This window comes from Oncorhynchus gorbuscha, linkage group LG01 (assembly GCF_021184085.1).
Source record: "Oncorhynchus gorbuscha isolate QuinsamMale2020 ecotype Even-year linkage group LG01, OgorEven_v1.0, whole genome shotgun sequence".
Lineage (NCBI taxonomy): Eukaryota > Metazoa > Chordata > Actinopteri > Salmoniformes > Salmonidae > Oncorhynchus > Oncorhynchus gorbuscha.
Genome location: NC_060173.1, coordinates 25390152 through 25415985, shown reverse-complemented (window position 1 = coordinate 25415985; position 25834 = coordinate 25390152). Strand labels below are relative to the sequence as shown.

At 42.9% G+C, this 25834-nt stretch overlaps 1 protein-coding gene across 1 annotated transcript; it reads left to right on the top strand.

Moving 5' to 3' along the window:
- The first annotated feature begins 886 nt into the window (after positions 1-886).
- LOC124035293 (ammonium transporter Rh type C 1-like) lies at positions 887-25834 on the top strand. Its single transcript, XM_046348758.1, has 11 exons — positions 887-1171; positions 13481-13673; positions 19654-19804; positions 22655-22802; positions 22902-23068; positions 23220-23357; positions 23558-23694; positions 23928-24052; positions 24327-24400; positions 24812-24879; positions 25609-25834. Exons 1-11 carry the CDS (start codon positions 949-951, stop codon positions 25646-25648), a joined length of 1464 nt encoding a protein of 487 aa, XP_046204714.1. The 5' UTR covers positions 887-948; the 3' UTR covers positions 25649-25834.

Here is a 25834-nt window from a genome sequence, read left to right as displayed (position 1 = left end):
ATGTGAGACTCAAGTATTTGACAGGCTTTTCTGTGTAGTGGAATCTTACAGCTTTCTCAAGTTTCTCTCCTTTCAGTTTCTTCCAACACTTCATCAGTTTGTAAGGCACAGGAGGTTAGTGACCCCTTAATTGGGAAGGACACGCTTGTGGTAATGGCTGAAGCGGAATAATTGGAATGGTATCAAATACATAAACACATTTGTTCTCCTATTGTAAACACTTAAAATAAAAAGATTATGGTCAGGGAGTTCAGGATTATTTTATGTGTATGTAGGACATATGTGTATGGTGTGCAGACCTTCAGAAGTGCAGGCTAGGCTCCTGCCTGACTGCCCCGGTGTCATTGCCCCCACTTTGTTCTAATGACAGCAAACAAATTCTAATGACAGCAACAAATATTACCTGGTCACCCAGGGGCAAGGGGGAATTGTGATGTGTGCAGTGGGCCCTATGTTATTTAATGTAATTATATTTTGTGCTATTCTACATAATATTCAATTGCTTTTCCTTATACTGTATGACAAACTGACAAAACTGTGTAGAATTACTGATGCGTAAAAACTGTGTAGTTGAGAGTCATGGATATATTATGGTCTATGGTGAGAGTATTGTCATAGCAACATGATTAAAATCTGTCCAATCTTTTCCTTACTGATTATGTAGGAGAGGAGACTAGGACAGGACTCATAGTATGTATACATTTTATGCAGTCTATTGTGATGACTTGAAAATAATCTACAAGATCGTGTGAGAAAAAGTTAATTCAATGCTACTTCGGGAGGGCAGGAGGTGACTCAGAATATTCCAAGCGAAGCAGACACACCCCCGCCAACACCCTACGGGGTCACCTAGAACTTCTGTCATCGCTTACACTCTACTGTATATACTATTTGCCGTCTTTCTCCATAAGGCACCAAAGGCAACTGAACCATTGTAACGATAACACAATGGGTTGTATACAAAGCTTCAGGCAATGCTGTGACCGGCCGAAAAATACCAATGTCCGAATTAGTCTTCCAGCAGTGTGTTTCGTATGGCAAATTGCCATGATCATCTTATTCGGCATTTTTATCCGTTATAACGAGGAATCCGACACACATTGGATAGAGCATAAAACATCTCATAACATATCCAGTAACATTGAGAACGACTTCTATTTCAGATATCCAAGTAAGTGACCCAAAATGACCTGCTCTTTTGCGTTTCAATTTTGATTGATGTTTTCTTGTTGTTGGTTTATTATTTTGATTTTATTTCACCAACCAAAAATGTATGAAATAAAATAATTATATATATTCTAAACAAATCTTTGCCAATTTGGTTGTTTTATTTAGAAACGTAGGCTATTAGGGTAGTCCTTTCCACAAATGATCACTTTTTATTGTCATATTAAGAAAATTATTGAACACATAAGCTTATGAGAGCTGATGCGTCGCAATTCCATATGCTTATTTGGACTTGCAAGGCAATGACCAGAACGTGAACATTATAGTTGAATATTGGATAAAATGATTAAATTAAACTTTTGTTCAGCAATAACATGTCATGTAATAGTTGTGGTCTATTACCCAAGAGGTAGGATTTTAGTATTTTCCAGGAATGTCATACTAACTTTCAAGACACACATGTGTACAATATATTTCCAGGGGGCTTTGTCCCTCTTCCTAAAGTTCGTTATTCCCCACACCCTCTCACAACAGGTGCATCTGCAGACTCCCTGATGCTTATATCATATGAAATTGCTAGAATTACAAGATTAATAATCAACATCAAGGCAGTGCGCGTGTGTTACATGTGTGTGTTGTCTGTGCATGGTTGTGTCTGTGTTGTTGAGCTTCAGTTCAATTCGTTGTATAGAATCTTATTTCACCTGTTATAGAATTATGAGGGTGTGGTTGAATTTAGCTCAGTACAGGTGTGGGTGTCAGTCCTACCGCAGGACCATCTCTTATAGGGTGTTGGATGTCAGGTGATAAATGATTTTGCTGTCACAGTCTGTTGTATAGAGACCAATCAAGCATGAGATCGAGGAGTAAGTCATTTGATCTCTGAAGTCAGTATGGGGACAATCTGAACTAGGCAGGGAGTTTTCTTCAAGGGCCATATTCTTTGTCTGGTACAAATAGATGCTGTATTTGTTAACCTGATATTATATAAGAGTGGGTAACATGTAGGATCTTAATTTGATCACCCTGTTGCAGGGGAACTTTCCTGCAATGCAGGACATTTAAAACTTGCAGTGTATTTAAGAAAAAAAATGTTTTATTGTCACATACACCAGATAGGTGCAGTGAAATGGTTAGCCTGGAGCAAATTAGGGTTAAATGCCTTGCTCAAGTACACATCAATTTTTCACCTTGTCGTCTCCTGTATTTGAGCCAGCAACCTTTTGGTTACTGCGCTAACTGCTAGGCTACATTTCCACTTGTAATTTTGACATGATTTTCCCTTACAAAAATGTATCAAACCCTACAAAAATGTCAATTTAATTATAATCCACAGAATTCACATTTTATGTGCTGCAGGATTATTTCCCTGCTGTAGCAAACTACCTCAAATTAAGATCCTAAATCTGTGGTAGTATATTAGACTGTTGTGTACACTTTTTATTTGAGTAACTAATGTTTCACAGTGCGAATGCACCAGACAGTTATGGCTGCACATCTTGAAAATGATACTGGCTTGTTAATGCTAGTATTTATTCATACTGGTGTGTCCTGTGGATGTAGCCAAGAGTAATTTCTGTTGGCCATATGATTATTTTGGGGTGGCATGTATCCTAGTGGTTATAGCGTTGGGCCAGTAACCGAAATGTTGCAAGATCGAATCCCTGAGCTGACAAGGTAAAAATCGTTCTGCCTCTGAACAAGTCAGTTAACCCACTGTTCCTAGGCCATCATTGTAAATAAGAATGTGTTCTTAACTGACTTGCCTACTGAAATAAAGGTTAAATAAAAATAAATAAATTCACTTGGATGATGACTTTCAAAGGATGATGAATTTGGAAGTCAGTGACAGGGGGTGCGTGCTCAGTTCCCTCCTGTACTCTTAGTTCCCTCCTGTACTCTCAGTTCCCTCCTGTATTCTCTGTTCACTCATGACTGCATGGCCAGGCACGACTCCAACACAATCATTAAATTTGCCAATGACACAACAGTGGTAGTCCTGATCACCGACAACGATGAGACAGCCTATAGGGAGGAGGTCAAAGACCTGGCAGTGTGGTGCCAGGACAACAACTTCTCCCTCAACGTGATCAAGACAAAGGAGATGATTGTGGACTACAGGAAAAAGAGGACAGAGCACGTTCCCATTCTCATCGACGGGGCTGTAGTGGAGCAGGTTGAGAGCTTCAAGTTCTTTGGTGTCCACATCACCAACAAACTATCATGGTCCAAACACCAAGACAGTCGTGAAGAGGGCATGACAAAACCTATTCCCCTTCAGGAGACTGAAAAGATTTGACATGGGTCCTCAGAACCTCAAAAGATTCTACAGCTGCACCATCGAGAGCATGGTTGCATCACTGCCTGGTATGGCAACTGCTCGGCCTCCGACACTACAGAGGGTAGTGTGAACGGCCCAGTACATTACTGGGGCCAAGCTTTCTGCTATCCAGGACCTAAATACCAGGCGCTGTCAGAGGAAGGCCCTAAAAATTGTCAAAGACTCCAGTCACCCTAGTCATAGACTGTTCTCTCTGCTCTATTTGCACTGCCCCCCACCCCCTCTTTATACCACTGCTACTCTCTGTTGTCATCTATGCATCGTCACTTTAATAATTCTACCTACATGTACATACTTCCTCAAATAACCGGTGACCCCACGCATTGTATAGTCTCGCTATTGTTATTTCACTGCTGCTCTTTAATTGCTTGTTACTTTTATCTCTTGTTCCTATATGTATTTTTTGAAACTGCATTGTTGGTTAGGGGCTCATAAGTAAGCATTTCACTGTAAGGTGAAAACACCTACACCTGTTGTATTCGGAGCATGTGACTAATATAATTTGATTTGATATGAATTTGTTTTCTTGCAAAAAATGTCAAATTAAGTATTTGCGTCTACCAAGTTCACAATAATGTTTTGCATCCCTTTTTACCTGTACATTATTTATACAAACTGTATATGTTTATGTTTGGCCTCCATACATCACCTTCTATGTTTTAGTCTGTATATTTTGTCTATGCCCTTGAGCATGCTCATGTTTTCCTTTTGAACGTTGTGGAACTGCAGTGTGTGTATCCCAAGAAGCTTAATCTTGAGTTTCGGTATGGTACGTTCTAGATGAGTCCTCGATCATTTTGCATGGGGGATGTACACATTGTAAATATGGGGCTTCCAGCATGGACAGAAACCAAAACTTCCATGTAAACAGCTTTCTACTCGTACTATGGGTATCTATGAGGTTATTTGTGTATACTGTATCTACACAGTTAGTAACACAGAGATGTCCTTGAACCATGTTTGCATCATTTTCACTCTTGACATTTCCATTATCCCCCATGTCACCCTCACTCGCTCACACGCCATGTTGTGAAACAGGGTTTTTTGAAAGACGGGACAATCACAATTATTTTTCTTAATAATAACAGCATTAAAGATATATAGAGTACCAGTCAAAAGTTTGGACACATCAACTCATTCAAGGGTTTTTCTTTATTTTACTATTTTCTACATTGTAGAAAAGTAGTTTAAACATCAAAACTATGAATTAACACATGTAGTAACCAAAAAAAGTGTTAAACAAAGCTAAATATATTTTATATTTGAGTAGCCACCCTTTGCCTTGATGACAGCTTTGCACACTCTTGGTATTCTCTCAACCAGCGTCATGAGGTAGTCACCTGGAATATCTTCCAATTAACAGGAGTGCTTTGTTAAAAGATAATTTGTGGAATTTCTTTCCTCTCTTAATGCGTTTGAGCCAATCAGTTGTGTTGTGACAAGGTAGGGGTGTTATACAGAAGAAAGCCTTTTTTGGTAAAAGACCAAGTCCATATTATGGCAAGAATAGCTCAAATGAGCAAAGAGAAACGACAGTCAATGCTGAAAATGTCAAGAACTTCAAGTGTAGTCGCAAAAAACATCAAACACTATGATGAAACTGGCTTTCATGAGGACCGACAGGAAAGGAAGACCCAGAGTTACCTCTGATGTAGAGCATGAGTACATTAGACTTAACTCCACCTCAGATTGCAGCCCAAATAAATGCTTCACAGATTTCAAGTCACAGACACATGTCAACATCAACTATTCAGATGAGACTGCGTGAATCAGGCCTTCATGGTTGCAATGCTGCAAAGAAACCACTACTAAAGGACACCAATAAGAAGAAACATGCTTGGGCCAAGAAACATGAGCAATGGACATTAGACAGGTGGAAATCTTTCCTTTCGTCTGATGAGTCCAAACCGCTGTATCTTTGTGAGATGCAGAGTAGGTAAATTGATTATCTCCGCATGTGTGATTCACACCGTGAAGCATGGAGGAGGAGGTGTGATGGCGTGGGGGTGCTTTGCTGGTGACACTGTCTGTGATTTATTTAGAATTCAAGGCACACTTAACCAACCACAGCATTCTGCAGCAAATCACCCTCCCATCCGGTGTACGGATGGGAGGGTGATTTGTTTTCAACAGGACAATGACCCAACTCCAGCCTGTGTAAGGGCTATTTGACCAAGAAGGAGAGTGATGGAGTGCTGCATCAGATGACCTGGTCTCCAAAATCACCCAAACTCAACCCAATTGAGATGGTTTAGGATGGTTTAGGATGAGTTGGACCGCAGAGTTAATGAAAAACAGCCAACAAGTACTCAGCATATGTGGGAACTCCTGATTTGTTTAACAGTTTTTTGGTTACTACATGATTCCATGTGTTATTTCATAGTATTTCATTATTATACAATGTAGTAGGTGTGTCCAAACTTTTGACTGGTACAGTATATAGACCAAAGTATCAGCTATCACACCATGTAAAGGAACAACCTCTTAATTAAAACATTTTTTTCATAAAATACTCCTACTCTAACTGGATTTATGTCAACTCCATCAGAGGAATATCATTTTTACATTTATTGTTCAAACAAGTGTTGAAAGGCCTTGATTGTTTCATTCTAACATTAGATTACTCAAATATGAAATATAAATCTCCAAACATCTTTTTGTCTTGTTTTACTTTGGTATGTTTTTCAAGATTCAGAACGTAAAACAAGATTTATTAAGGAAATATGAACCTTTATGTCCAGTACAGCAAATACTTCAATAGTGTAAGCATATATTGCATGACAATGGTTAACTTATATTTTTCTGACTATTACCCCAAAAAAATGATGTTAAGGGTATTCTGCCCTTGAGTTGCGTTCCCATGCAAAACTAGACAGATAGCTAACAACTAAGTCTTCAATAAAACTCCCAAGGCGTGACTTTTCTTGAATGAATATATTGAAACGTTTATGTTGTGAAACTGCAAAATACAGAAAAGAATATACTTTAGTGTTCAATTCACACCGACATACTGTAGCTGTACATTAAACATTTGAAGTTGCATAATACAAAGCACGTGCTAAGGTACCATGCATCTGGCATGATGCCAAACCATATATCTAATTGTTAACCATATGGTAATTGCTCCTTTCATTACTCTAATAATGTATAACCATCTATGTAGAATAACAAAGCATATTACACTAGAAACAGTAATAAAACTACAGTATTGTATATTTTACAATTCGTTTGCATGACGCATGAGCAAAGTAATACAGCTAACGACATACACAAAAGGCATTGCAATTTGTGAGTAAATGCAACCAACATTGATATGTAAGAAACTCTATCAATAACAAGATTATCATCATTAGCTAAATGCTTGAATCGAACTTACAAACAAATATTTTTCCAAGGCTGAAGCGTGACAAGAAATAACTACATTGAAAGACCTGCACAGTAGCGTTGCTTGTAGCTGCTCTATGCGTGCAAAACAAATTCTGAACTTCCTGTTTGCGTCATCTCTCTAAGTACCAGAAAGCGCCACTAGGGGGCAAATAACACCATTGAACACAATGAAAATCCAATTTACCCATTGTAATAAAATAATCTGTTATCTTCTAACAGGATGGCAGCACACTCCCCGCCTGGTATAATGAAATTGTGCCACTATGAAATAAAACATATCAAGAAACAAATAATGTCCTTTCTATTTTTATCTTTTGTCTCTAGGATGCTTCAGAAAGAAGAACAACAATCTCTGAGATTGGTCTCAGAAACACCTTAGCAGCTCCTTGCTTGACAATTTTTAGTTCTACTTTCCTAACCTTTTTGTCAGTACTGGGAAAGGTTTTTACCACAAGCCCGACTGGCCAGTCATTTCTGTGTGCCTGACTGTCTTTCAATAAGACAACATCTCCCACTTTTACATTTGGCTTTTCTGCTGTCCATTTTCTGCATCTCTGCAGCGTTGTCAGGTACTCCTGTCTCCACCTTTTCCAAAAGGTGTCAGCGAGACACTGGACTTGCTTCCACTGTTTCCATTTCTCTTCTTTTTCTGTTGGAAGAGTGACATCCCACTCACTCTGATCAGAAGAGAGTTCTCTGATTAAGGCTTTACCTTGCATTGTTATTGGAGCCACGAACCCAAGGGGTCATAAAGACTATTCACTGTGGACAGGATGCCTCTCCGAGTAAAAGGCTTCTCATTGTGGGACACCTGGAATGAGAAGCTGTCTGTTTCCAGGTTCCAGGAAAGTCCCAGGCTCCGTTGAAAGGGGAGAGGATCCACTCCTAGGTCCAGATCTTTTAAGTCTTTTGCACGGTCCTCCATAGGGAAGGCTTCCATAACTGTTTTGCTATTGGATGCAATCTTGTGTAGTTTCATGTTGGACTCCGCCAACATTGCTTGTGTTTTTCTTAGAATGTTGACAGCTTCTTCTGTAGTAGCTACTGATGTCAGACCATCATCGACGTAGAAGTTCCTCACTACATATTGCTTGGGTTCTGGCCCGTGTTCCTTCTCACCCTGTAGCGCTGCTCGTCTCATGCAGTAGATGGCTACGGCTGGTGAAGGGCTGTTCCCAAATACATGGACTTTCATCCTGTACTCAGTTATGTTTCTATCTGGGTTGTTGTCTTCATACCAGAGAAACCTTAAGTAATCTCTGTGATCCTCACGTACACCAAAACAGTAAAACATTTGTTGCACATCTGCTGTTAGTGCAATGCAATCCTTGCGGAAACGTATTAGGACACCCAAGAGTGTGTTGTTTAAGTCTGGACCACTGAGCAGAACATCGTTAAGTGACACGCCTTGACACTTAGCACTGGAGTCAAATACTACTCGTATTTGTTCAGGCTTTTGTGGATGGTAAACACCAAATATGGGCAGATACCAACGTTCTTTGTCTCCCTCTAGTGGCTGTGAAGGTTCGGCTTGGTCGTTATCCAGCATCTTTTGCATGAAGTCAATAAAATGACGCTTCATGTCAGGCTTTTGTCTAAAGTCCTGCGAAGTGATGTGAGACGGTTCATGGCCTGCTCCCTGTTATTAGGAAGGCGACGTCTATTGGGGCGAAAGGGTAGTGGAGCCACCCAGTTGTTTCCATCATCCTGGAAAACCTGTTTGTCCATAATGTCCAAGAAGGCTTTGTCCTCCACTGATGGTGCTGGTTTATCATCGTCTTGTGTTTTGTCGAACACGGAACATCCCAGGCTGTCTGTGTTCACAGTTGTGATTGGATCTCTCAAGTGCACTGTAGAGGGAGAGATGTGTTTCTGAGCTACGCTGTTGTAGTTCTCTTTTACCTGGATGATGTCAGGGCAAGGGCTCAGATAGGATGTGCGACCATTTTGAAGTATGTTTGTCCTGAACACGTTAACATTGGCTGGTCGGTGAGCCGTTCCCAGACAGACCTCACCCACAATGACCCACCCGAGGTCGAGTCGCTGTGCATAAGGAGTGTTGTGGGGCCCATTGATTTGCTCTCGTACCTTGTGTACCCTTAAGATGTCTTGTCCTAAGAGCAGGAGGATGGGAGCGTCTGGGTCCACAGCTGGAATTCTGTCCATAACTGGTTGCAGATGGGGATGATGATACGCAATGTCGGGGGAGGGAATCTCCATCCTATCGTCTGGCATCATATCACACTCTATCAGAGTAGGGAGAGTGAGCTGCATGTGTCCATCTATAGACTCCACCATGAAGTTGACGGCTCTCCTGCCTGAAGTCTCTGTTACCCCAGAACACGTCTTCATGGTGTATGGAGCAGAATTGTCATTGATGTTGAAGAGACTGAAAAACTCTGTCTTGGCCAGAGATTTGTTACTTTGTTCATCAAGCACTACATACATTTTGACAGCTTTCTCTCTTTTCCCAGCCGGATAAGCTTTGACTAAGCATATTTTTGAACATGATCTTGGATTGACTGCCTCACCACAGATCTCTGTACACTTTGAGGTGACAGATAGAAGAGCATCGTCACCTTGCTCCCCGCCATTATCTGTCTCTGCTGTAGCGGTGTATGTATTTGTAGGGGCTGGGCCTGGATGCAGAGCAGCAAGATGCCTGTCGCTGTCGCACTCAGAGCACTTGATTGAAACCTTACAGTCTTTAGCTCTGTGCTGAGTTGACCCACAACATCGGAAACAAATGCCATTGTCTTTGAGATATGATTTGCGCTCATCTAGAGTTTTGTATCTAAACCCACGGCACTTTTTAAGAGGATGAGGCTTGTTATGTATTGGGCAGTGACGGTCAGGGTTTTCAACCTTTGTCTTACTGGGTTTGGTTTGGTGGTCTGAAGCCTCAGATGACACATCTGTCTTGTATACAGTCACAGGTGTCTTGCTGCTGTACCTGGCAGGTTTCTCACTGTTCATGGACACCTGGTTAGTTGAGGTGTAGAGGGTGAAGCTGGGGTCATTTCTAATTTTCGCCTGGTTCCTGATGAATCTCGAGAAGAACGAGAATGGTGGGAATGCTACCCGATAGTCCTCCTTATATTTGGATCCCTGTGCTATCCATTTTTCTTGTAAACTGAATGGAAGTTTCTCTACAAAAGGGTTTACCCCCCGAGATGTGTCCAGATAAGCGAGGCCTGGAAGGTACCCTTCTACTTTAGCACACTCCAGTTCGAGAAGAATGTCACCTAGTTCTCTTAGTTTGTGATTGTCTTTGTTAGCCAGTTTTGGAAAATCATCAATTTTCTTCAACAGTGCATTCTCGATCACTTCGGGTGTACCATAGCACTCTTCTAGTCTTTGCCAGACCATGTTAAGCCCTGCTGTTGCTTTGAAAATATGGACAGATCTAATTCTGTTTGCTTGCTCAGACGACTCTGCCCCTAGCCACTTGGTAATTAGATCTAACTCTTCCCTGGCTGATAAGTCTCTGGTCGCATTGAGAAAGGATGCTTTCCATGCCCAATAATTTTCAGGGCGATCATCAAACTTCAGGAGTCCTGAACTCACCATCTCACGTCGTAGGAGGTACTTGGTGAGGTCTGGTGCCACTTGTGACTCAGGGAAGTTATGTGTGTATGACTGGAAGTGGGCTTGCTTTCCATTTCCACCATGCTGCTGTTCATTTCTTTTGAACGGAGAGTCTCTGCTCATGTTCTGTTGTTTGCTACTTTCTGGATTATGGCATGTAGCTGGGTCGACACTAAGCTCTTGTTTCTCCACTTCAAATGGAAGTTCAGCAAAGTAGGGCCTAGCATGTTGTTGAACGTACTCACATGTACGTTGGACTGGACTTAAGGGCTGTGTCCCGGTGTCTAGTTCTTTGCGAAGCTCTCTGCGTTCTGATCCTACAACTTCTTCAAAAGCTGCAGCTTCAGCCAATGCAGCAGCAGCTGTTCTCTCAACTTGGAGAACATATAAACTTGCCTCGAGGTCAGCTTTTTGCTTCTCTGTTTCTGCCTTTTGCTTCAACAAGCTGGCCTCTGTTTCTGCCTTTTGCTTCAACAAGCTGGCCTCTGTTTCTGCCTTTTGCTTCAACAAGCTGGCCTCTATTTCTGTATTTTGCTTCAACAAGCTGGCCTTTTGCTTCATCACAGAAGCTTCCTTCTCAGCATAAGAGACTTGCGCGCGTGCTGCCTCCGCCTTGGCGCGTGCTTTGACGGCTGTTTGAAGATAGGCCTTGAAATACATCCACAGGTACACCTCCAATTGACTCAAATTATGTCAATCAGAAACTTCCAAAGACATGACATAATGTTCTGGAATTTTCCAAGCTGTTTAAAAGGCACAGTCAACTTAGTGTATGTTAAAACTTCAGACCAACTGGAATTGTGATACAGTGAATTAATTGTGATACAGTTAAATCATCTATTTGTAAACAATTGTTGGAAAAATTACTTGTGTCATGCTCAAAGTAGATGTCCTAACCCACTTGCCAAAACTATAGTTTGTTAACAAGACATTTGTGGATTGGTTGAGAAACTAGTTTTAATGACTCCAACCTAAGTGTATGTAAACTTCCAACTTCAACTTACCACGCTGCATCTTGGGCCGATCCTTACTCCTCTTCAGACGAAGATGGTGATTGCAATAATGTTTGTTTAAATCGCTCAGAAGTAGAGAACTTTTCCGACCATGAGTGGTCTTGTTGCACTATATTTAATCAGCAGGTGAAGAAGGGAAATCATATGAGAGTGTAAATCTACTCATCAAACATTTTACTGCATAGTTTCCACAGAGGGTGGATAGCCTATATATAAAATCAACATAAAAAGAAACGTCCTCTCCCTGTCAACTGCGTTTATTTTCAGAAAACATAACATGTGTAAATAGTTGTATGAACATAGCAAGATTCAACAACTGAAACACAAACTGAACAAGTTCCACAGAAATGGAATAATGTGTCCCTGAACAAAGGGGGGTTCAAAATCAAAAGTAACAGTCAGTATCTGGTGAAGCCACCAGCTGCATTAAGTATTGCAGTGCATCTCCTGATGGACTGCACCAGATTTGCCAGTTCTTGCTGTGAGATGTTACCCCACTCTTCCACCAAGGCACCTGCAAGTTCCCAGATTTTTCTGGGGGGAATGGCCCTAGCCCTCATCCTCGATTCAACAGGTCCCAGAAGTGCTCATTGGGATTGAGATCCGGGCTCTTCGCTGGCCATGGCAGAACACTGACATTCCTGTCTTGCAGGAAATCACACCCATAACGAGCAGTATGGCTGGTGGCATTGTCATGCTGGAGGATCATGTCTGCAGGAAGGGTACCACATGAGGGAGGAGGATGTCTTCCCTGTAACGCACAGCGTTGAAATTTCTGCAATGACAACAAGCTCTGTCCGATGATGCTGTGACACTCCGCCCCAGACCATGACGGACCCTCCACCTCCGATCAATCCCGCACCAGGGTACAGGCCTCGGTGTAACGCTCATTCCTTCAACGATAAACGCGATTCCGACCATCACCCCTGGAGAGACAAAACCGTGACTCATCAGTGAAGAGGACTTTTTGCCAGTCCTGTCTGACCATCAACAGTGGGTTTGTGCCCATAGGCAACATTGTTGCCAGTGATGTCTGGTGAGGACCTGCCTTACAACAGGCCTACAAGCCCTCAGTCCAGCCTCTCTCAGCCTATTGCCGACAGTCTAAGCACTGATTGAGTGATTGTGCATTCCTGGTGTAACTCAGGCAGTTGTTGTTGCCATCCTGTACCTGTCCCACAGGTTCAGATGTACCGATCCTGTGCAGGTGTTGTTACACATGGTCTGCCACTGCAAGGACAATCAGCTGTCCATTCTGTAGCACTGTCTTAGGCATCTCACAGTACTGACATTGCAATGTATTGCCCTGGCCACATCTACAGCCCTAATGCCACATTCACACAGATGAGCAGGGACCCAAGGCATCTTTCTTTTGGTGTTTTTCAGAGTCAGTGGGAAGGCCTCTTTAGTGTCCTTAGCTTTCATAACTGTGACTTAAAAATTTTTAAACTAGGCATGTCAGTTTATAACAAATTCTTATTTTCAATGACATCCTAGGAACAGTGGGTTAACTGCCTTGTTCAGGGTCAGAACGACAGATTTTGACCTTGTCAGCTCAGGGATTCAATCTTGCAACCATTCGGTTACAAGTCCAACACTCTAACCACTAGGCTACCTGCCACCCTTACTGCCTATTGTCTGTAAGCTGTTAGTGTCTTAATGACCATTCCACAGGTGCATGTTCAATAATTGTTTATGGTTCATTGAACAAGCATGGGAAACAGTGTTTAAACCCTTTACAATGAAGATCTGTGAAGTTATTTGGATTTTTACGAAATATCTTTGAAAGACAGGGTGCTGAAAAAGGGACGTTTCATTTCTTGCTGAGTTTAGTTTCCATGTCTAATTCATTCTCTTTGTAGAACAAGGATTAATATGTAACTGATTACAATTGACCCTCTCATTTCCCTAAGTGTTGATCTGCACCTTATAACCTTCCCTACCTCTCCCCCACCTACCACGCCTCGCCCTCTTTTTCCCCCAGGTTTCCAGGATGTCCATGTGATGATCTTTGTGGGCTTCGGTTTCCTCATGACCTTCCTGAAGCGCTACAGCTTCGGTGCCGTTGGCTTCAACTTCCTCATCGCCGGCTTCGGCCTTCAGTGGGCACTTCTGATGCAGGGATGGTTCCACTCTCTGGACCCAATGGACGGCAAGATCAAGATCGGCGTGGAGAGGTTAGAGTCCCTCGGTTTTGGTCTAACAGCGTTAAACTTGTTTCTTTGAATCTTCTGTCCTTTGTGACTAATGAGATCAGTGAATGCTGGTGTCATATTTGATAGGTGAAAGTGATGTCACCACAGTGGTCACCTGGAAAGACGAAAGTGAATATTGTATGGATTTATATAAAAAAACACTTTACATTGTAATGTAAGTAACAAACAAATCTCAACCCATCCAGCAATGTATAGAGCCCTTCTGGCTGACCATTCACTGACTATAATTGGACAGATACTTTACATATTATGTTTAACCTTATGAATGAGTCCTATGTGAATGAGTCAGTCGTGAAAAACATATGCCTACATCATTGAAATCAATCTATAGAATAACATGTGTGGATGGAAACGAATCCTGTATGCGTGCATGGTGGGAGTGCCAGAGAGAACCTATCGTGATGCCAGAGAAGTGGAGGAACCGGTCTGCATTTGAAAATCCCTTATGTATCACCTTTTACTGTTGATCCTCCTGGCTTGTGAGATATACTGTCTGTGTACACAATAATGTGAGGGCAAACAAAAACACAGTACTACATGTAATCACGCATTTATGATACTGTTGAAGTATTGTATTAACAGATAACACTATGTGTGGGTGCTTGTCTGTGTGACGTACATCTCTCAATCCCTCTATCATTCTCCCTCCCTCCCTCCCTTCCCTCTCTCACTCCCTCCATCACTCTCTCACACTCCATTTTCCATTCTTCCTATTTGTCAAAAAGCCTGCCCTCAACTACCAGTTAAGAATTCAAGGTTGGAAAAAACACTTCTGTGCCAGCCCTCTCCTCACCCTCTCTCTCTCCCACTCCCTACCAGCCTCTTTCCCCCCCCCCCTTACTCCCTCCCTCATTACTCGAGAATGTATGCACACATGACTGTAAGTCGCTTTGGATAAAAGCGTCTGCTAAATGGCATATATTATTATATTATATTACGTGTGTGTGCGTAAGCAAACGTATGTGTGTGTGTGTGTGTGTGTGTGTGTGTGTGTGTGTGTGTGTGTGTGTGTGTGTGTGTGTGTGTGTGTGTGTGTGTGTGTGTGTGTGTGTGTGTGTGTGTGTGTGTGTGTGTGTGTGTGTGTGTGTGTGTGTGTGTGTGTGTGTGTGTGTAGGGGCGTTATGTGAGATCATAGAAATACTGTGCTTAGAGGGGGTGCAGCTCTGTGTGTGGTTTAATTTGTAACAAACTACTGAAGGATACAAATTGAACAAGTCAGTATACTGTATCATAAAGTTGGACTGGCAATTTAATAACAAGGTTCTTAAATTATTATTCAACTATTGTCCTTTGAGGATGAAGTCATTGTCATTATTTTCTGTGACCATTTTTAAGGGACAATGATATGGTCATGCTACACTTTTAAAACATAGACTCACCAATATCCCGTTATTATTTGGTATACTTTAGTATTCTGTTTTTGAGTTGATGCATATAAACATAATATCCCATTTACAATATCCATGAAAAGCTTGTATCCCGGTTATGAGAAACCCGGATAAGATGCCTGGGATATGCTGATCTTAGATGGGATACTGTGGCATGTCAACACTTGATTCCCTTTACTGTTGTTTTTCGTGGTCTGTGCAGGCTCAGTTTAGCATGTCATGGTTGTTGTATTATGATGTTTTCATCTGATTGTCAAACCAATTAATTAAAAAAAACATGCTATACCTGCACAGTTCCATCCACCATAATAATACCATAATAATGTATTTTGCTGATACTCCATACTGGACCATATAGCCTACCGGTTAAGGCTACTTTCACCACAAATGTATATATGTTTCTGCTTATAATATCCGACATTTGGTAGGCCATATTATAATTTATGACATTTGGTAGGCCATATTATAATTTATGACATTTGGAAGGCCATATTATAATTTCTGACAATTGGTAGGCCATATTATAATATCCGACATTTGGTAGGCCATATTATAATTGTAACGGCGTTCGTCTGTTGAAGGAGAGTCGGACCAAAATGCAGCGTGGTGGTTACTCATGTTCTTTCATGAAGGATCGCGATACATGAAATAACTTATAAATAAACAAAAAACAACAAACGGAACGAAAACCTATACAGCCTGTCTGGTGAACAACTACACAGAGACAGGAACAATCACCCACAAAATACACAGTGAAACCCCGGCTAGCTAAATATGGTTCCCAATCAGAGACAACGAGAATCACCTGACTCTGATTGAGAACCGCCTCAGGCAGTCAAACCTATGCTACACCCCTACTCAGCCGCAATCCCAATGCCTACAAAACCCCAATACGAAACACAACAAAATCCATGTCACACCCTGGCCTGAACAAATAATTAAAGAAAACACAAAATACTAAGACCAAGGCGTGACAGAACCCCCCCCCCCCCCCCCCCCCAAGGTGCGGACTCCCGGACACACCTCAAAACCATAGGGAGGGTCCGGGTGGGCGTCTGTCCATGGTGGCGGCTCCGGCTCTGGACGTGGACCCCATTCCATAAATGTCATAGTTCCTCCCCCTCGTGTCCTAGGATAATCCACCCTCGCCGCCGACCATGGCCTAATAGTCCTCACCCAGAACCCCATTGGACTGAGGGGCAGCTCGGGACTGAGGGGCAGCTCGGGACTGAGGGGAAGCTTGGGACTGAGGGGCAGCTCGGGACTGAGGCAGCTCGGGACTGAGGGGAAGCTAGAGACTGAGGGGAAGCTCGGGACTGAGGGACAGCTCGGGACTGAGGGGAAGCTCGGGACTGAGGGGAAGCCCGGGACTGAGGGGAAGCCAAGTACTGAGGGGAAGCCCAGTACTGAGAGGAAGCCCAGTACTGAGATGAAGCTCAGGCAGGTAGTAGGCTCCGGTAGATCCTGGCTGGCTGGCGGATCTGGAAGATTCTGGTTGACTGGCAGATCTGGAAGAGTCTGGTTGACTGGCAGATCTGGAAGAATCTGGTTGACTGGCAGATCTGGAAGATCATGGCTGACTGGCGGATCTAGCTGCTCTGGCTGCTCCATGCAGACTGACAGCTCTGGCTGCTCCATGTAGACTGGCAGCTCTGGCTGCTCCATGCAGATTGGCAGCTCTGGCTGCTCCATGCAGATTGACAGCTCTGGCTGCTCCATGCAGACTGGCAGCTCTGGCTGCTCCACGCCGATTGACAGCTCAGGCTGCTCCATGCAGATTGACAGCTCTGGCTGCTCCATGCAGACTGGCAGCTCTGGCTGCTCCACGCAGATTGACAGCTCAGGCTGCTCCATGCAGATTAACAGCTCAGGCTGCTCCATGCAGACTGACAGCTCTGGCTGCTCTATGCAGCCTGGCAGCTCTGGCTGCGCTAAACAGGCGGGAGACTCCAGCAGCGCTGTAGAGGAGGAAGGCTCTGGCTGCGCTGAACAGGCGGGAGGCTCCGGCAGCGCAGGAGAGGAGAAAGGCTTTGGCTGCGCTAAACAGGCGGGAGACTCCAGCAGCGCTGTAGAGGAGGAAAGCGCTGGCTGCGCTGAACAGGCGGGAGGCTCCGACAGCGCTCGAGAGAAGGATGGCCCTGGCTGTGCTGAATAGGCGAGGTGCACTGAAGGCCTGGTGCGTGGTGCTGGAACTGGTGGTACTGGATCGAGGACACGCACAGGAAGCCTGGTGCGGGGAGCTGCCACCGGAGGACTGGTGTGTGAAGGTGGCACAGGATGGACTGGACCGTGAAGGTGTACTGGAGAGCCTGAGAGCAGGGCTGGCACAGGACGTGCAAGGCTAGGTAGGTACACAGGAGGCCTAGTGCGTGAGGCTGGCACAATTTTCACCAGCCGACTAACACGCACTTCAGGACGAGTATGGAGCGCTGACCCAGGTGCCATCTAATCCCCGACACGCTCCGTCGGACAAATCTTGTACCTAAAGCACCAAGCTAGCAACTCCCTCATTACACTCTCCTCCACTTTCCCCATTAACTCCTTCACAGTCTCTGCTTCGCTCACCTCTAACACCGCCTCTGGTTCTGGTCTCCTCCTTGGTTCCTCACGATTTACAAGGAGAGTTGGCTCAGGTCTATCTCCTGACTCTGCCACTCTCTCCCTGAGCCCCCTCCCAATACATTTTTGGGGCTGACTCACAGGCTTTCTTCTGCGCCGTCGTGATTGTCTCTCCAACTCCATTCTCCTATAACCCTCTTCGCACTGCTCCAGCAAATCCCAGGCGGGCTCCGGTACTCTCCCTGGGTCGACCACCCACCTGTCTATTTCCTCCCAAGTAGTGTAGTCCCGATATTGTAGCTCCTGCTGCCGCTGTTGTTTCTCCTCATACCAGCGTCTCTCAGCTCTCCTCGCCTCCAGTTCTTCTTTGGGGCGGCAATATTGTCCCGGCTGATCCCAGGGTCCTTCTCCGAACAATTCATCCTCCTTTCGCTGCTCCTGCTGTCGCTGCCTGTTACCATGCCGCTCGGTCCGGGTGTGGTGGGTGATTCTGTAACGGCGTTCGTCTGTTGAAGGAGAGTCGGAACAAAATGCAGCGTGGTGGTTACTCATGTTCTTTAATGAAGGATCGCGATACATGAAATAATTTATAAATAAGCAAAAAACAACAAACGGAACGAAAACCTAAACAGCCTGTCTGGTGAACAACTACACAGAGACAGGAACAATCACCCACAAAATACACAGAGAAACCCCGGCTACCTAAATATGGTTCCCAATCAGAGACAACGAGAATCACCTGACTCTGATTGAGAACCGCCTCAGGCAGCCAAACCTATGCTACACCCCTACTCAGCCGCAATCCCAATGCCTACAAAACCCCAATACGAAACACAACAAAATCCAAGTCACACCCTGGCCTGAACAAATAATTAAAGAAAACACAAAATACTAAGACCAAGGCGTGACAATAATAGCCAACATTTGGTAGGCCATATTATAATTTATGACATTTGGTAGGCCATATTATAATTTATGACATTTGGTAGGCCATATTATGATTTATGACATTTGGTAGGACATATTATAATTTATGACATTTGGTAGGCCATATTATAATTTATGACATTTGGTAGGCCATATTATAATTTATGACATTTGGTAGGCCATATTATAATTTATGACATTTGGTAGGCCATATTATAATTTATGACATTTGGTAGGCCATATTATAATTTATGACATTTGGTAGGCCATATTATAATTTATGACATTTGGTAGGCCATATTATAATTTATGACATTTGGTAGGCCATTTGTTTGTCAACTATAGTTAGATACATGCAGCTTCTCTTCTGTCATAACTTGTTGCCTCAGAAGACTAAATAAAATGTTCCCGAGAATCATTTCATACATCGACAGAATGAATGCGTTATTAATCAAGTTAATTAATACTGCTAAAGTTGAATGTTTCATTTAGGAGCCGGGAAGAAATATTGGAAAGATTGTTCCATTGCAGAATGTCCAAATGTCATCAGTTTGACCGGTTTAAAGGAAATGAAAAGATGAGAAAATGATAAACACGTTTCTGACAAGACTGTGTGCATATTTTATGTGGTTGAAATACTGTCTGAAATCATATCTCTCCACTCCTGTTCCCAAGACTAAATATATATTTGTTGTATAATTTCACTGCAAGAAATGCATAATTCTGCAGGAGTTAATATTACATTATTTTACATGTGAGAGGTTATAGGCCCAGCCACAGTCAGTGTCCACATTTCAGTTATTATTCCATTTAACCCATATGAACTTCAATTAGGAATATGTTTATTTCTGGAGACCGGGACACTCGTGAGCAGGATATCAAAGGTGCATGTAAACAGCTTATCCCAAATAAGCCGTTCAGGGGGATATGAGCTACTATCCGGAACACTGTGCACTTGTAAATGTAGTCAGTGACCAAATGACAAAATACAGCACAAACATATCTGGTACCAGGCTGACACTGACCCAGTATACATTCTAATCTTACCCTGTTTCTGTCCTTCTCAGCATGATCAATGCAGACTTCTGTGTAGCCAGCTGCCTGATAGCTTACGGGGCGGTGCTAGGCAAGGTGAGCCCAGTCCAGTTGATGGTGATGACGCTTTTTGGAGTCACTCTGTATGCTGTGGAGGAGTATATCATCCTCAGCCTCATACATGTAAGTCTTTACTAAATAATAAAGGCTTTAACATTAAGTCCTGCATAAAACCTGCATACATGATTCTCAAGAATGGCACACAGTGATGCTGTGTCATGGTGCGTGCTTGTTTGATTGATTGAATGCATTTACCTTTACAATAAAGCTTAATGGAATAGATGCAGATACAGTGCCTTGCGAAAGTATTCGGCCCCCTTGAACTTTGCGACCTTTTGCCACATTTCAGGCTTCAAACATAAAGATATAAAACTGTATTTTTTTGTGAAGAATCAACAACAAGTGGGACACAATCATGAAGTGGAACGACATTTATTGGATATTTCAAACTTTAACAAATCAAAAACTGAAAAATTGGGCATGCAAAATTATTCAGCCCTTTAAGTTAATACATTGTAGCGCCTCCTTTTGCTGCGATTACAGCTGTAAGTCGTTTGGGGTATGTCTCTATCAGTTTTGCACATTGAGAGACTGACATTTTTTCCCATTCCTCCTTGCAAAACAGCTCGAGCTCAGTGAGGTTGGATGGAGAGCATTTGTGAACAGCAGTTTTCAGTTCTTTCCACAGATTCTTGATTGGATTCAGGTCTGGACTTTGACCTGGCCATTCTAACACCTGGATATGTTTATTGTAGATTTTGCTTTATGTTTTGGATCATTGTCTTGTTGGAAGACAAATCTCCGTCCCAGTCTCAGGTCTTTTGCAGACTCCATCAGGTTTTCTTCCAGAATGGTCCTGTATTTGGCTCCATCCATCTTCCCATCAATTTGAACCATCAATTTCAACCAAAGCAGGCCCAAACCATGATGCTGCCACCACCATGTTTGACAGTGGGGATGGTGTGTTCAGGGTGTTGCTTTTACGCCAAACATAACATTTTGCATTGTTGCCAAAAAGTTCCATTTTGGTTTCATCTGACCAGAGCACCTTCTTCCACATGTTTGGTGTGTCTCCCAGGTGGCTTGTGGCAAACTTTAAACAACACCTTTTATGGATATCTTTAAGAAATGGCTTTCTTCTTGCCACTTCCATAAAGGCCAGATTTGTGCAATATACGACTGATTGTTGTCCTATGGGACAGAGTCTCCCATCTCAGCTGTAGATCTCTGCAGTTCATCCAGAGTGATCATGGGCCTCTTGGCTGCATCTCTGATCAGTCTTCTCCTTGTATGAGCTGAAAGTTTAGAAGGACGGCCAGTTCTTGGTAGATTTGCAGTGGTCTGATACTCCTTCCATTTCAATATTATCGCTTGCACAGTGCTCCTTGGGATGTTTAAAGCTTGGGAAATCTTTTTGTATCCAAATCCGGCTTTAAACTTCTTCACAACAGTATCTCGGACCTGCCTGGTGTGTTCCTTGTTCTTCATGATGCTCTCTGCACTTTTAACGGACCTCTGAGACTGTCACAGTGCAGGTGCATTTATACGGAGACTTGATTACACACAGGTGGATTGTATTTATCATCATTAGTCATTTAGGTCAACATTGGATCATTCAGAGATCCTCACTGAACTTCTGGAGAGAGTTTGCTGCACTGAAAGTAAAGGGGCTGAATAATTTTGCACGCCCAATTTTTCAGTTTTTGTTTGTTAAAAAAGTTTGAAATATCCAATATATGTCGTTCCACTTCATGATTGTGTCCCACTTGTTGTTGATTCTTCACAAAAAAATACAGTTTTATATCTTTATGTTTGAAGCCTGAAATGTGGCAAAAGGTCGCAAAGTTCAAGGGGGCCGAATACTTTCGCAAGGCACTGTATCTATACTGAACAAAATTATAAACGCAACATGCAACAATTTCAAAGATTTTACTGAATTACAGTTCATATAAGGAAATCAGTTAAATTAAATATATTATTTAGGCCCTAATCTATGGATTTCACATGACTGTGAATACAGATATACATTTGTTGGTGATAATATTTTTATTAAAGTAAAGGAGTGGATCAGAAAACCAGTCAGTATCTGGTGTGACTACCATTTGCATCATGCAGCGTGATGTATCTCCTTTGCATAGAGTTCATCAGGCTATTGATTGTGGCCTGTGGAATGTTGTCCCACTCCTCTTTTAATGTCTGTGTGAAGTTGCTGGATATTGGCGGGAACTGGAACACACTGTCATACACGTCATACATGTCTGGTGAGTATGCAGGCCATGGAGGAACTGGGACCTTTAAAGCTTCCAGGAATTGTTTACAGATCTGTGCATTATCATGCTGAAACATGAGGTGATGGTGGTGGATGAATGGCATGACAATGGGCCTCAGGATCTCGTCATGGTGTCTCTGTGCATTCAAATTGCCATCGATAAAATGCAATTGTGTTCGTTGTCCATAGCTTATATCTGCCCATACCATAACTCCACCGTCACCATGGGGAACTCTGTTCACAACCCTGACATCAGAAAACCGCTTGCCAACACGGTGCCATACACGTGGTCTGCGGTTGTGAGTTCGGTTGGACGTACTGCAAAATTCTCTAAAACAATGCTGGAGGCTGCTTATGGTAGAGAAATTAATATTAAATTTTATTCAATATTCTGGCAACAGCACAGGTGGACATTCCTGCAGTCATGCTGACTAAAGGAATGCTACCCCTATGTAATAATCATGCAGTTGAATCAACTTTTAGATATGCCACACCTGTAAGGTAGATGGATTATCTGGGCAAAGGACAAATGCTCACTAACAGGGATGCAAACAAATTGGTGGACAAAATTTAAGAGAAATAAGCTTTTTGTGCACATTAACATTTTCTAGGACCAACACTTTATAGTATGTTGCATTTATATTTTTGTTCAGAGTACATACTAATAAGGTGGCTGGTTTACTGGATATCATTCTACATTATAGGCCAGGGATGCTGGTGGCTCCATGGTGATCCACACATTTGGGGCTTATTTTGGTCTGTCCATCTCGTGGATGCTGTACCGGCCCAACCTGGACCAGAGCAAGCATCGGATTGGCTCCGTCTATCATTCAGATGTCTTTGCCATGATCGGTGAGGCTGAGCCATAATGGTTGACACTTTTCACTTTTCACATTTGCCATACTCATATTGGTGAAACTGTATCAACATTGATCCATTCCTGCCCCATAGGAACCCTGTTCCTGTGGATGTTCTGGCCTAGTTTTAACTCGGCCATCTCGGACCACGGGGATGGGCAGCATAGAGCAGCCATCAACACCTACCTGTCCCTGGCCGCCACTGTCCTCACCTCCATAGCCATCTCCAGTCTCTCCCAGAAGACCGGCAAGCTGGACATGGTAATGTAATGGACCCACATGGTGTGCATTACATACATTAGCCCGGTCCCAGATCTGTTTGTGCTGTCCTGCCAACTCCTATACTGTACCTACTAACTTTTATCATGTACTGCATCTCCACTCAAGCTATTGGCCAACTCCTTTGTTCCAGGTTCACATCCAGAACGCCACACTGGCCGGGGGAGTTGCCGTGGGAACGGCAGCGGAGTTCATGCTAATGCCTTATGGGTCTCTGATTGTAGGATTCTGCTGTGGCATCATCTCCACTCTGGGCTACATTTATATCACGGTAACGTAGAATATGGAGTCACATCAGTTTCATTCATGAATTTTCTGTCTGCAACATTTCACTAAATGTGCTTACTGAATGCAGTGAAGGAGTGTAGTGGCTATTCGCTAATATAATTGGGACTAGTTAGTGGCTTATGACTAGGCTACTCCTATTTGATTAGTGGTCATGTAGCTAGCTATGTGTCTTTGTCCCCTCAGCCATTCATGGAGAAATATCTGAAGATCCATGACACGTGTGGCATCCACAACCTCCACGCCATGCCTGGGGTCATAGGGGGCATTGTGGGCGCCATCACTGCTGCAGCCGCCAGTGAAGACGTCTATGGCAAGGAGGGGTGAGTTCACAGGTTACAACTGTATGCCCAATGAATGGCCTGTTATTATTTCAGTCTGCACCAGTTTTAGGCCTAATTGGCAGCTTGAAGGTGGTGAACTGTAATTATTATGCACATGCAGTAGTGGCACAGAAGATGGGCAACAAGAATACTGCGGCAGTTGTTGCCGCTTCTAAATGTGATGTTTTCCTTAGACTTACTGATATAGAGTAACAATATTGTTTTTTAAATAGGTTGACAAACACGTTCGACTTTAATGGGAAATGGAAAGATATGATGCCGACCCAGCAGGGAGGACACCAGGCAGCAGGGCTCTGTGTTGCCCTCTGCTTTGGAATCGGAGGAGGAATCATTGTTGGTGAGAGTGGTGACCCGATTAGGTTGTGTGTGTGTGTGCGTGTGCGTGTGCGTGTGCGTGTGCGTGTGCGTGTGCGTGTGCGTGTGCGTGTGCGTGTGTGTGTGTGTGTGTGTGTGTGTGCGTGCGTGCGTGCGCGTGTGTTTTCATGAGAACATGTTACAAGATAGCTGCCAAGTTACTGTGGTATTGTAGTATTGTTTGGCTGGGGTTGAATAATTTCTACATGTACTCAGTCGTGTACTTAATGTTGATGAGATGTTGTGTTTGTCCCCAGGCTGTATCCTGAGGTTACCGATCTGGGGGGATGCTCCTGATAACAGCTGCTTTGATGATGACATCTACTGGGAGGTGAGATACTGAACTAAACCATTAGTCTAAATAGCACGAAGACTGTGAAGCCATATTGGAGCTATTTTTCTGAAGGTGATTTCTTAGTTTTTCAGTAATATTGTACCCTTTTTATTTTAACTGATTTATGTTATTGTTAAAGGGAAGTGTATGTTTCTGTCACCCCTGTCACCTAAAAAACAGTGTTTCCCTCATACTGTCACGTCCTACATGGAATGGCCAATACCAGTATTTAGCTATTAGCTTGTCTCCAGTCCAATAAGGGTTGTTTATTGTTATGTCTAAATGATCTTTGGTTTGAAGAGGCTGAGGAAGGAAATGGTAGTGGAAACTGTGTTTACCTCTTCTTTTACATGATATTGGAAGTTCTAATAAAAATGTTTCTATAATGATGATGATTTCTGCCCCCAGTTACCTGAGGATGAAGAGAACAATCCACCTACCGTGGAGTACAATAACCACATGCGGAGCAAGGCCGTGTAAGTAGCAGATTTGTGCAACAGTGTGATTATGGTTTTAAAATAGTATTTCTAATATATTTTTTAAGGTTTATGTTTCTTACACCTCATGGTACAGCATGAGAACTGCTTTGGTTCTCATAAGATGTGTTATGTCAAGTATCATCAAGATGGCAGCAGTGTATGCCCTCCGCTAGTTCAAACAATCCATGTTTGGGCCAACACAATACTGTGAGTATCGCCTCAAATGTGTGGAGACAGCATGGCACCATCGCCTCCTTTGAAATGCTGTGGGTGTTTCCAGTGTCCTACCCAGATAGGGGTGCTCCATAGCTCTGCACGGGTGCTTTCTGAAAGTGACCTCTGAAAGTGACTTTAAAGTTACACAGTAGCTGTTGTGCTTGGTCTGAAAATGACAATAATCCTGCTTTTAGAATAAGGGATTTTTTATTTATTTAAGAGGTATTTGTCTATTTGATGTAAAACAATATAGAAAAGAACAGGAAACAACTTTTTATTCCATTTAAGTGAAGCAATTTGAAAATAGAAAGAGTGTACTGGTCATAATTCATGAATTAGCTGGCTGGCTGAAGCCTTGACATGATACCGCGTTGGAGAAGCTGTGCAGCCTATATATTTACTTTAGTTTGATGGTTGATGTTTAAATATGTGTTTAGGTGTTTCAGGTATCAGTGTGTATCAGTTTCACACAAAGGTTGTAACCTTAATGTAACCTTTTGTCTTTTACAGAACGGAATCGAATATATCTTTGGAGCGGAGACAGAACTGACGCTAGAGCCTGATGTCATCTCCCCCCTACACTTTCAACTAATGGTCCTATCCTACACTGACTCCTGCTGGACAGAAACCAGTCATCTCCTCTTCACCACTCTTTATACTGTTCTGTTCATGGAATTTATAGAAACATTGATACTTGTTATCTTTAATGAAATCACATTGGAAAATAATAAAATAG